A 12,820-nucleotide genomic window follows, 5' to 3' on the forward strand; every position below is an offset into this window, starting at 1 on the left:
AATTCTACGAAGTGTACGAGTTTGGATTTGGTATTGAAATAAGATCTCTTTTAATATTTATTTATTTATTGCTATGCACACTATGTATACTAATACAATGTAAAAAAAACATTTTTGTTGTAAATTTTGATTTTTGGAAGTTATAAGAAAAATAAATTATTTTCTTTAGCTGTACGACTTCCGCTTGGAGCTACTGTAGATTTTATTCGAAAAATGACAAGGTCGAGTTCTTTAGAAAAGGGTTGCTATATAAAATTTAGCAAATCAGTTTACCTCTATTGTTTTGCCATTGTTTATAGTTTAGTCTGTAAGGATGTTTGTAAACCACAGACTTAATAAATAATTTAAAAAAAATCGATTATATTATGGAATAATTGATAAATTTCAACGTCGCTGTCCATATAATTTTTAATGATTTTTGGCATGTTCAATGACAACATATTCAAATAATAGCTGTTTAAGGCTATGGTACCTCTATTGAATGTTATTAAGGTTATGGATATCATTATGGCTACGACTATTTTGTATGTCACGTCTAATTGAACCTTAAGATAACTTTAATGAAACCCCGTAGGTCCAAGTCACAAATGATATTTGACCTTCAAGATCGTAAGTTTCTTATCGGCTATGGTGTCACTCATTCGCATTTCAAAACGTAAAAAATATAAGCGAAGAAGATGATTGAAACGTTGGTGTTTTTTTATCCGCACCCACCCCACCAAAAATGCAACGACATTTACGTAACAATATCTGTAGTACATATGTATGTACGTACGGTGTATATTTTATTCAATAAAAAGTTCTAATTTCTTATGGTATGTGAAAATGATGAAATGAAAACAAACAAAAAATAATTGATAAATAATAACAATAGACTACAAATGATTGATTGATTGATTGATTGATTGATTGAATTGATTTATCATTTAGCGGTTTTGCGCTTTGTGATTGGAGTGGTTGGCGTTGGAGGCTTAGCAATCTGTAAGAAAAAAAACAGAATCATAAGTTTATCAGATTGAAGGTGCGTTTTATAGAATACAAAAAACATTTCAATATCGGTTTTAAATAGCAGAAAAATAATATATGTCGTATAAATTTTATACCCAACAAATCATATCATATTCAGCAATATTGAAAACTTTTTTGAAGGTCGTAATAGTTGGTAAGGCAACGAACATACCGATCGAATGGGCTTCGGAGTCACTGCATTGGCTGGTGGTGGATCTCTGGGCTGCGGACCGTCCTCATCGCCGACCACCGTCACAGCCACTGGCCTCTGTTCACTCGACATACGTTCCGTGCTGCCACTTCGTGATGTCGATCCTGATCTCTTGAACATGCCGGAGAGACGGCCACGTAAATCCTTCTTACTCGCTCTCATGTCACTGGCTACACTTATGTCAGAGTCTGATCCTTGAATCTACAACGGAACCCCATTGGGAATAAGCTAAAGAAATTCAGGATTCAATTTTGGTAATACCCACCGATATTTCACTCTCGGAATTGCGACCACTCTTTGTGAGGCTTCTCAGTTTTCCCATAAGACTTTTCTTCTTTTTGCGAGGTCCACGTGGTATGTCACTCTGCGTCGAGCCACCCGATAATCGTGAATCTAGTCGAGAATCATAGCTCGAGTCGCGTACCAAGCCACCCAATTCGGAGTCAATGGATTGCATCGAGGAAACACTGCCGTCATCTTGGCGCCAAATATTCTAAAAGGGAAGTGAAGGAAAGAGAAAATAGATGATCAATGGTAAAAGTTCTGGCTAGGCTGCTCGAATAATACCTGATCCCTTTGGATAGAGTGATCCAGCGAAAGACTTTTCCTAATCAAACTGCCATTGTGGCTGGACCGCGATAATTTTGTTCCATTTCTGCTGGTACTTGCGGCACTGGCCACCGAGCTTTGACTTCCATGTGGATCATTTTCTTGCGAGGCGGCACGTCTCAAATTACTGCGCCTCATTCGATAGCGTTCATGCTCCTCCTCGCTGATGCGCTGGAATTTACGCACCTCCTCGGAGGCTTCGGCTAGGCGAGCCAGCACGCCCGATACATTCGAGGTGTTCATGGATGGTGATGGGCTGCGATTTCTCCTGACTGCCGTTGGTTCGGGTCTCAGATCATTTGGCGTGGGAGCCGCTCTATTTCCAGCTAGGTCTGGAGCGATCTTTACCAGCTCATCTACCGTTTGCAGAAGTGCCCCAAGTTTGCGTTCACCTCCCTCTTGTTCCATGCGACGCTTTATTAATTCCTTTTCATAGCGTTCCCGTTCTCTTCGCAGCTTCTCATTTGACGTTCTCAATTTCGCATGAACGTCACGTAGTTCGAGGAGATCACATTGTAGCTCAGCAATCTTTCGACGACCCTCTTCCATTTCCTCCTCGGTGGTTCGTTTCAATTGCTCAAGGCGTCTCTTCGATTCCAAGCGTTCCTTGTCGCGCTCTCGTTCCACCTCAAAGAGTGTTTGACGCAAGTCGCGAGCTAACGTCGATGTCTCCTGCAAGAGCCGTTGTTGATCTTCACGCTCCTTTTGCCAAGACAATTCCAGTTTTGTCTTCATGCCCGGTATCTTGGTGCGGCCCGATCCAATGACTCGTTCCTCCTCGAATTCATTCAGCTTTGATTGCATTTCGGATATTTTAATTTCGTTGGCACTGCGTTCCGAGACCAATTCAGTTTTGACTTTGCTGACCTCCAGGCGAGCTTCTACCAGTTGATCTTCCAGGCAACCAATCTGAAGTGGCATAAATTTCAGTTATCCGATACTAATTCAACGTTGTTCCAAATTCAACTCACCTGTTGTTCCAAGTAGGCAATCTTGCTCTTGTCATCTTCATCGCTGCTGTGCATTGAACCACGACTTTGGCGACCAGCGTTGTTTGCCTTGAGATCACCGATTTTCTTTTGGGCTGACTCAAACATCTGTTTGTATGCATCGCGATCCTTTTTGAATTTTTCGCATTGGCGCTGCAATTTGCAAGGGATGCATTAATGGTATTCCCCACACGGAAAACGATTTGTGGCCACTCACCTGCATGGATGTCAATTCGGAACTAAGCGTTTTCACCTGCTGTTCGTAGCGAAGTCGTGTCGATGCCACCTCCGATTTCAATTGTAGCTCCGCACTCTCAAGCCTTTGTGTATGTAAATGAAAATTAATGCAAATGTTCGAAATAAATACCAAATAGAGACTCACTTTTTCGTCAAGGCCTTTATTTCATTTTCCAAATCTGCACTATGCCCATTGAGCGACGACTTTGCCTGCTCTATGCGAGTGAAGTCACTCAGCTTACGGTTCAGATCGTCGTTATCCTTGCGAAGTTGGAACACCAGATCAATATTCATCTCGTTCTCTCTCTTCAGACGTTCATACTCGTGTGTCTTCTCGTCCAGCTTGTTCTGCAGCATTGTCTTTTCGTACTCCTTGGAGTTATTCTTGAGGGTCTTGGTCTCCAGTTCTTGGATTTTCTTTTGGGCATCGTTCAGCTTTTTGGCCAGTTCCGTTCGGTTGACACGAATCGTCTCCAATTCAGATATCTTTTGGTTGGCATTATTGAGCTCCGTCTGAAGGGTGTTCTTTTCGGTGGTCAATTGAGCCCGCATTAGTATGGTCTCCTCAGACAGTTTTTCCCATTGGACATTAAGATCGTTGTAGCGCCTTGTTTCGCTGCTCAACGAGTCCTGGAGGTCTTCAACTTGTTTCTTCAATTCCTGCACTTGTTTTGAATCTGATTTTGAGGATTTGATTTTCAGATCCTTGATTTCCTTCTCCAGGGACAGTTTTATTTTGTCGGCATTTTTACGGGCCTGCAATAGGTCGTTGTCCTTTTGCGATAATTTGGCCTCAAGTTTTTCGCGATCCTTTCGTTCCTTTTCACAGTCTTTTTCCAATTTTGAAAGTTTTTCCTTGTCCAACTTCATTTGCTGCTCCAGGCTAAGTTTATTTGACTCGGTTTGTTTTAGCTAGAATAGACAAGGAATTAGTACAAAAAATCAAATGACTAGTTTACACATCATGTTAAAGTGAAAATCTGACTTCTCTGCAATTATACTTAGCATTTTTATGGTATACTTTTCTTTAACAAACAACCTGTTTTTATTTGCGGCATTATTTTTCGTTCGTTCGTAAATTTTGACGAACGGAAAAACAGTTAAGTTTTGTAGCAAATGTAAGCTTTTTTTATTCTTGATTTTTTTTTTTAAAACAACAATAATGGGATTAAGCCTGACTATTTTGTAACAACAAAATACTACGGTATTCCGAACAAACATGCCAACACTCATGGCACAATTACAGAAGGTAGAACAAAATGGCTTGAGAATAATATTACAATAAGTTTATGAACGTAAACCCTATCTTGAGAAAACTTTGAAAAATGTTTGTGTAACAAGTATAGAATAATCGGAATGGAACCCTTATTTATAAGCTTATACTTGAAATTGTAGAATAAGCTTAAGAAAATAATATTATATTAAGCTTATTTTTGTAATAATATAAAATATTATTTTTTTAATTTTTAATCATTTTATACAGTTTTTTCTTGATGGACATCCCAATAGTAACTGCCTCGTGTGGCCTTGATACCCTGACGCTTTCTTCTCCCTTATTTCAGCTTCTGCATATCTTCCACTAAGACTACACATCTATTGAATTCCTGCAACTTTTTTGATGTCTCCAATCTGAAATGGGATTGAAATAATATATATCGCAGATTCCCGGATTTATTATTCACCCATACCCTACGAATTCGGTCCAGAAATGGGTCCTAAATTCGCGTATTTTGCTTTTTATCAAAGAAAACCATTTTTTGCTGACAATTTTCACAAAAAATCAAAACTAGTTTGTCAACTAAAGACAGATTTGAGAAAAGTTTGTGGAACATAAGTGTTTCTCAAGCATTGTTGAAAAATTATAATTTTATAATATTATTCTCAAGCTGTATTGTATTTTTGGTATGTTGGGAAGCTACCCCCTAAATACAATCTTTTTTTTTTTAGTGCCCTTATTCTGTCAAATCATATACACCTTTTGTGTATGTGTATGTATTTTTTTTTTAATAAAAAATACAATTATTTGAAATTATTTCAAAATATGCATATTTTCGACGTTGATACAGGGTGACAATAACACATTGTAACATTTTGGGATAAAACGGTATTGTTCTACTATTTTAGATTCAATCATGTGGAGTAACCCCCAAAATTATATTCTTGTTTCGTGGGTTTTCCCCAATAAAAGAATTTTGTTAACAAATAAGCAAAACCAACTGTTGCATATTTAAAAGTCTAATTGAGTTGCATCTTTCTAGTTTCTTTGAAGTTGAGCAACCTTTCTTATTGAGCCATGCCAACACTGTTCTATCAATAGACAGGGACGGACGACGAAGGGGGGTTTTGTGGTAACAGCCAAAACCAACTTACATGGTTATGCTATTTCGTTCATAACAAGTGGAGAGAGACGAAAATGTTATAAGTGCGCTTGTAAGATTTGGTAGTTTTTCCAAAAGAATTTTAGTTTAATTTAATTGGTTGGTTCCTCGATCTTTTGGTACGATCTCGTCACTTGGGTAAAAACGTTTTTTGTCATGTTGTTATTTTTAGTTATTTTTAAAATAACTCCTCAGGAAAATATTCCAAACAAAAAACAATGGAACTGATGAGGATTGGTGCCATTTCCGAAACCTAGGTATTCCCTGACTTACCCCATCTTTCTCCACTAATGAACAAAATTTGTTTTTTATAAAAACAGCAATGATGGGATTAAGCCTGACTACTTTGCAACAACGAAATACGACAGTATACCGAACAAGCATGCCAACACAGTTTTTGTTGTTGGTTTGGTTTGAAAGCAGCCTATCTAGAATTCTGCCAAAAATATATAGGGAATTTACATAAACATACATATTTTCAGGACATCCAAATTCTGCGATCAAATGCTATCCCAAAGGTTTTTCGAATTTACTTCTTATTTTTACAAATTTATTGTTTCTAGTTTATACCATTTTGTTATTAGTTTATCATAAGTATTATTATTAATTTATTCAACACTCCAAAACTTTTTTTGTGGTTTAAAACTTGAGCCTTTTAAGGTTTACTCTAAGAATGCTAAATACAAATATCTGACACGTTGGGTAAAATTGTCATTTGTTGGGTGGCTTACCAAGTTCTCCTGTTTCTTTAACTTCTCCTCCAGATCTTTAATCTTCGAATTGGATTGTTTAATCTCATCCTCAGTTTTCTTAATTTGCTTTTCCAATTCCGAAACCTTGGGTGTCGATGAAGTCTTGGATTTTTCTAAAATGAAAACCATAAATATGAAAATAGAATTCCAGTCAACTTTTATCTGAACAGGATTGAATAGAAACTATTCGAATTTTCCGATTTTTTCGGCCTATTAATTGTTTGCAATTAGTTACAAATTGATTTTGATTTTTTTGATCTGTAGTGCGATTCTCTAAAATTTTTGCCGTTATCGGAAAAATTAATAACTTTCAATCACAATATTTTCATGAAAAAAGTACAATAAAAGTTATGCTATGTTCTCATTGCACTTTCAATCAAGTTGTTCGCTCTCAGAATTAGGTACACGATTCATACACCCGTTCATACGGCACGATTCGTAATTCATAGTAAAATAATTCCCTTCTTCAAAAATTTTGTTTGCAGATTTTAATGGGAATTTATACGAAAATACATGAATTTCTCACTAATATGAATAGAAGAAATTATTGTTTTTCTCTCAAAGATTTATTATATCATTTATTTTAGAATTTGCATTCATGTTTTCAACTTTTTGTGTAAATGTTGACATTTTGAACTATATTTTTGTATTTTTCTATTTTTAAATTCTGCTGGAGAGACACCTCTCAAACATTTTTTCTGCCAATATAAACATTTTGGAAATATTGCCTTTTTTGTTTCCAGTTTTCTGTGGAAATTTCAACCCGTGGACAAAATGCCCACCTCGGATGAGAGATAAAACAAAATTTACTTACGTTTGAATGTACATACGCCATTCAACATTGTAGTTTGCATTCATAATTTTTAGTCTTCCTGTACAAAATACTTTGTACATACTTTTGAGTGTGGTTTAGGCGCTGGGAAAATCTAGCAATAAAATATAAATACTCTAAAATTACATATTTCCCAGCCGCCATAAAACACCACTGTGAACAATTCGGTGATCTTGTGCGCTGACGCATACGATAATGTGTGAGATAATAAAGGTTATGACCCACACGCACATATATCGATGCGCTCAGTAGATGCACAAGACCACTTGAATGAAATAACAAGCAGCCGTGCAATGTTCTCCATTCAGTATTAGAATAGATATGATAGATATGAGATAGAATGGCTGCGTTTAGGTTAAGTTAGATTAGTTTTTGTAGCACTAGAGAAACATATTTTTAAATAAAATCAGAATTGAATCAACAGCCAAACAATTCGGTTGGTTTTTTTTTCTCATTCATTGATCCTTCGAAAAATAAAGAATCGACGACCTAAAATAAAATTGGTTTGAGTTATCCCCCACCAGTGGTAAGAAACTCAGAAAAGCCAAAAAAGAAGTAGCTGTTCTTCAAAAAGGAGAAGAACTGCTACCAAAAAGTTAGCTGAGACATTTTAAATGTAAGACCGTAGGGCATTTTAAAAAAATAGTCCAAGTGAATAAATTTAATTAAAAAAGCCATAGTGCAAAAATAAAAAAGCCATAAAGGCAAAAATAAAAAAAGACCCAACGGGCAAAAATTACAAAATACGCCATAGGAGCAAGAAAAAAAAAAACAAAAAAGACCCACGGGGCAAATAAAAAAAAAATAGCTTAAAGAGGACAACAAGTCCCAAAAAGAAAAAAAACATACAAGTCCCAAAAAGAAAAAAACAGGACACCAAAAGTCCCAATTAAAAAAGAAAAAAATTAAAAAAAATAATAAATAAATAATTTTAAAAAACCAAGAAGTCAGTATCAAAAAAAAAAAACAAAGAAACAAAATATACAAAAAAAAAACAAGAAATATAAAAAAGCAAAAAATGGAAAAGGAGTTCCAAAATCAAAAGTTCCAAGAAGAGGATCGAGACAATACAACAGCGCCAGGAGATATTGAGCTCAAAAATCCTGGGATATTAAATATATTCGAGTGCGATATGGTAATAATGGAACGAGAGTTTCGGGCGTTCCAGTATTAGAATAGATAAGAATAAATGTGTGGCTGCGTTTAGGCAACAACGGCCAAACCATTCGGTTGGTTTTCTTTTCTCATTCACTTCCTAAAAATGTTTGAAATTTCATTAAATTTTTCTATTTTTAAATGTCACAATTTATTTTTTCGATAAATGCTCTCATTTATTAGGGATGGCACACATTTCATCTTTGTTCTGAGAGTGATTTGAATGGAACAAAGAACAAAAATCTTTGTTCGCTCAGCAAATTTTGTGTGGGGAATTAAGTAGATTTTTCTTAATTAATGGTCGAACAAGGAATAGAGAGCGAATCACGTGTCATGTGAACTTAGCATTAGCGACAACTTTTCTCGAGTTGTAAGTGAAAACTACAAGCTCGTTAGTCGTTGCAGACTTTTTGGCTGGCATAAAAATAGATAATCGCACAATCTAAAAATGAACTTTGTGATTTTTACGAGGATCAATGATCAATTTCGACTTTGAGACTTTTCAATACCAAAAGTCCGAATTACGCACGCCTAATTAAAATCTTCATTCCGGTAGTCTACTTACGCAAATCGTTTTCCACTTGAGTTAGTTTGGCCTTGTATTTACTCAACTCATCCTCCAATGACTTCTTCTCCGCCTGCAAATTCTTCAGACTCAGAGCACTGCTGTTGGCAACAAGGGCTCTTAATTCGGTTATTTCATCGTCCAGCTCTTCAACCCATTTTTTCAGCTGGTTTTTCGGCGTTAGATCGGTTACGCGAATTTCCAGTCTGGGTGGCAGTTTTGTCTCCGTTTCTTGTAGAATGCGCTTGAGTTTGGTCTCCAGGCCATTCTTTTGTTCTTCGACCGCAGCAAGGGCCTGCTTAAGTTTCGCCAGCTCCCCAGAGTCAGTTGAAGGAGATTTCTTCAGCGACAACAACTGCAATCGTTTGTTCTCCTTCTGGATACGTTCATTCTCGGCTTCAAGGGCAGTTATCTTCGATCGCAGCACCGTGGCTTCCTGTTCGACCATATCCAATTGACGCTTAACATTGAAGTTAGACTGTGACGAGGAAGAAGACTGCAAGCGTTCAATCTGTTTATCTTTTTCGGCTAGCGACTTTCGCAACGTCTCCAATTCATCGTTCAGTGCCTTCAGTTTCTTATCCGAGCTATTAGATGCCGATAAGAAGCCTGATTTTTTGTCCGTTGGTGACGCAGCCAGTTTCTCCTGAAGTTCCCGCACCTGTTTCTTGGCTTCTGTATTCTGCTTCTCCAAGTCTTCTACCTTTTGCCGCAGTATAGAGGCCTCCTGTTCGTTCAGCTCCAGTAAAATACGTAACTCAGCCGGGTCATCTTCATCCGATATGCCTTCGTCACGTTCCGCTTGTACCTCAGGTGCCAAGCGCCGTGGCGTGGGACTAAGCTTCCGAGCTGTGTGAGATGTCAAAGTTAGCATTAGTACCAAAAAAAAAAAAAAATCACATCAATAAAAACTGCATGCACAAACAAGAACAGTAACTGTAAAACTATGAATGATGTAGTAGAGTTTAGAGGAAAATGAGTTCAATTTTTGGAACAACCAATTTCATTGTTTGATGAGCAGCTGTAAAAAATGGCAATAAGACAAATTTAGTAGAAGTGAGTGAACATACATATATACTTATATACATCTAAGGGCGGGGGGTATGCAGGATGCAGGGAATGAGCAGGTTTATTGTTAGGTTAGTGAACAAAATAATAATAAACAAATAGTGACAAGAGGGGAGAGGGAATGCCCTTCACGTAGCACACTGGAGAACAGCATCTCAGCAAGTAACAGCAATGCGGACATGTTATTCTCACTGCTATTTTCCAACTCAGATGCGGTCCTCAGGGCTGACCAATTGGAAGGCCCCTTTTCCTCTCCCTCTCGACCAGTCAATCGTCCATCGAATGCGTTTTCATATAAAAAGACAACAAGAACAGCAACTTGAACTACAATTTAACATACTTCGAGAACGTGTTGCCATTTTTTTCAACTGCATCATTAGAGAATCATTTTCATCCTCCATGCGGGCAACTTTTTTCCTCAAATTTTCAGCCTGCAAATATTAACAAAATGAAACAATATTTTAGCCAAATACAGTTAACATGGGCAACAGATGTACAGAATTTTGAAAGTCCCAAATCGAATGGAATGCAGGACAATCGACAAATAGTTTCAAATGACATTGCCAACAGGATTAGTCGTGTCCAACGTAAAATAATAAAATCAACAACGAAAGTTTCACTACAGAACGCTGCTACTGGTCTAAATGGTAATTTGAGATTGAATGATGTACCTGCCCCAGCGCCCGCTCTTAGAGCATGCGAGATCATGCTGGGAAACAACAATGAGGAGGGAGTCGCCATAGTGGACACTGTCGTCAGAGTAGCAGCAAATGGTGATCGTTCACGATCTTGAATACTCTTAAATATTGCAGATATATTGGTGGTGGCATCGGTGTTTTCCAATGCGGCTGCAGCGGGAGGTTCCTGCGTCTGTGTTTGGGCATCGACAACTTGGCATATAACTTCCTCTGTTATTTCCTCATAATTTTCGTTCGGTACTTCAGAGGTCGGACTCTCGGTATCGGTAGTTCCAAAACCACACATCGTCTGTGTGGCCTTATCATCAGCACTGGCAGTGCTGTCGGTTTGTGAATCGCCTTCGCGAAAATTGAAAACATCCGTTTGTGTAAATGACGAAATTTGCTCAACAAAATTATCCGTTTGTGTTGACCTTGGAAATTTCAAAATGTCGTCAACTAAATCTTCGGTTTGTACGCCTTGATGTGTTAGCGATTTTTTCTGCTTAACTCTCAGTCTGTGCAACTTTCCATTGTAGAACATTATTTTATTGGAAGGAAAATGTAAATGGTGTTTGAATAACCTAAGTGCAGATTGTTATGTCATCGACGATGATGATGTTTTCACGATGCTTGATTCTCTCTCTCTACTCGTTTTCCGAACCATAATTACGAAAAAAAACTACATAATTCCCCCACATAGAATTTCCTGAGCGAACGATGATAACATGCTTGTCCACCCCTATAGTAGATTAGACGAATAAGACGAATATATACATAATATTGAATTCATATATGTTTAATTGCAAACATCATTTCATCATTGTCGATTTTTCTCCTCCTTAGGTAATGTCTACTACCATTTTACTTCGTACATAATGTCAAAGGTAATGAATGTCATTTCTTAAGGAGAGACGTTTTGCAATTGCCACCTTTTCAGAGTTCTACCAACTTTACGAGTACTAGCAAGCATAGGACTACGTCCTATGTCTAAAACTCCTTTGTACGAAGGTAATATTGTTCCACGAACAATCATCAGTAACAAATACAGTTCAGTGCTGTTCTGGAGAAAATATTAATTAATTGTGTTTTTATTTTTCTCCAACCGTTCTTCTTTTTTCAACATTGCCACGGAAACAATATGTAAAGCAGGGCAAGGCAGAGAGCCTCAACAATTTCTTGTGATTGTATATGTTTTGAAATAACAAAATATTGCAAGTGTTTTTTTTGCCTCTCTTTACAGAGTGAGAAATAATTGGTTATCCTAAAATTTTCAATTTAAAATTTTCCGTTTTAAAAACAACTTCGTTGTTAAAAATTAATATTTTGATCCGACAATTCGGAGATATATTTGCACAGTTATTTTAATCATGTTTCATTTTAAATATAAATCTTAGCAGCTGCTATTTTTACAATTTCGGAAATATTTGTTTTAAATATGTAGTAATTATATTTATGTTCTCCAATATTTCTTGCGGTGTATTTCGGCAGAGAGCCTCAATTTTTTTTTTGTGATTGTATATCAGGGCTAGGCAGAGAGCCTCAAACATTTTTTGTGATTGTATGTGTTTTGAAATAACAAAATATTGCAAGTGTTTTGTTGCCTCTCTTTACAGCATGAGAAATAATTTGTTATTTTTTTTAAATTTCCAATTTAAAATTTTCTGTTTTCAATAGTAAATAAAATTCTAAATAGTCGTAATTTTATGCTGATCAAAAACTCATATCCTGCGTTCGGTCCTAAAATATTATTTCTATGAATTACAAACAGAATGACAAACATCAGATCCTGTTCTTTTTCCTAATATTGACTAAAAACGTATATATCATTTCAGAGAAATCAAGGGATATGAAAATGTCCACTAATTCGGAAGGACAATAAATTTATCTAAAAATATTAAATGAATTTCTATTCCTAACATGTGAATTCGTATGCAAATTTTGTCAAATAGAATTCAATCAAAGAATTTAAATCTTAAAAGTTGCAATTTTTACAATTTCGGAAATATTTGTTTCAAATATGTAGTAAGATATATTTATGTGTTCCAATATTTCTTACGGTGTATTCATAAAAATGATATACAACAAGGCTAGGTATCCCTTGCTAGAGTATCCCTTGGGATATCTGTGTGTTCACCAACACAATTGTAAAAAATAAATTGTTTTGAATTTTCTGTCAAAATGGTTTTGGGAGAATATTTAGTTTTGTTCGAGCAGTCGTTGAGGAAGGTGCTGTCGGATATTTTTATGAATACACCGTAAGAAATATTGGAGCACAAATATATCTTACTACATATTCGGAACAAATATTTCCGAATTTGTAAAAATTATAAATTTTA

The 12,820-nt window shown here is 36.4% G+C and overlaps 1 protein-coding gene across 4 annotated transcripts in view; it reads right to left on the minus strand.

The window, feature by feature from the left end:
- Window positions 1-741: 741 nt before the first annotated feature.
- The window catches only part of LOC131805125 (rootletin), a 90,703-nt gene continuing 78,624 nt past the window's right edge, over window positions 742-12,820 (minus strand). For 2 of the 4 annotated variants that reach the window (XM_059128384.1, XM_059128383.1), the window contains exons 8-17: window positions 10,476-11,007; window positions 8,737-9,585; window positions 6,164-6,297; window positions 3,200-3,966; window positions 3,035-3,137; window positions 2,800-2,970; window positions 1,787-2,737; window positions 1,485-1,712; window positions 1,181-1,420; window positions 742-979 (exon numbers count right to left, since the gene is read on the minus strand). In XM_059128384.1, the coding sequence (XP_058984367.1) occupies window positions 923-979; window positions 1,181-1,420; window positions 1,485-1,712; window positions 1,787-2,737; window positions 2,800-2,970; window positions 3,035-3,137; window positions 3,200-3,966; window positions 6,164-6,297; window positions 8,737-9,585; window positions 10,476-11,007 (4,032 nt within the window). In that variant the 3' untranslated portion in view covers window positions 742-922. Of the gene's footprint in view, window positions 980-1,180; window positions 1,421-1,484; window positions 1,713-1,786; window positions 2,738-2,799; window positions 2,971-3,034; window positions 3,138-3,199; window positions 3,967-6,163; window positions 6,298-8,736; window positions 9,586-10,144; window positions 10,236-10,475; window positions 11,008-12,820 lie in introns of all 4 variants that reach the window. The other 2 variants (XM_059128386.1, XM_059128385.1) reach the window with 1 other exon arrangement.

The sequence above is a fragment of the Musca domestica genome, unplaced genomic scaffold, assembly GCF_030504385.1.
Source record: "Musca domestica strain aabys unplaced genomic scaffold, Musca_domestica.polishedcontigs.V.1.1 5, whole genome shotgun sequence".
Lineage (NCBI taxonomy): Eukaryota > Metazoa > Arthropoda > Insecta > Diptera > Muscidae > Musca > Musca domestica.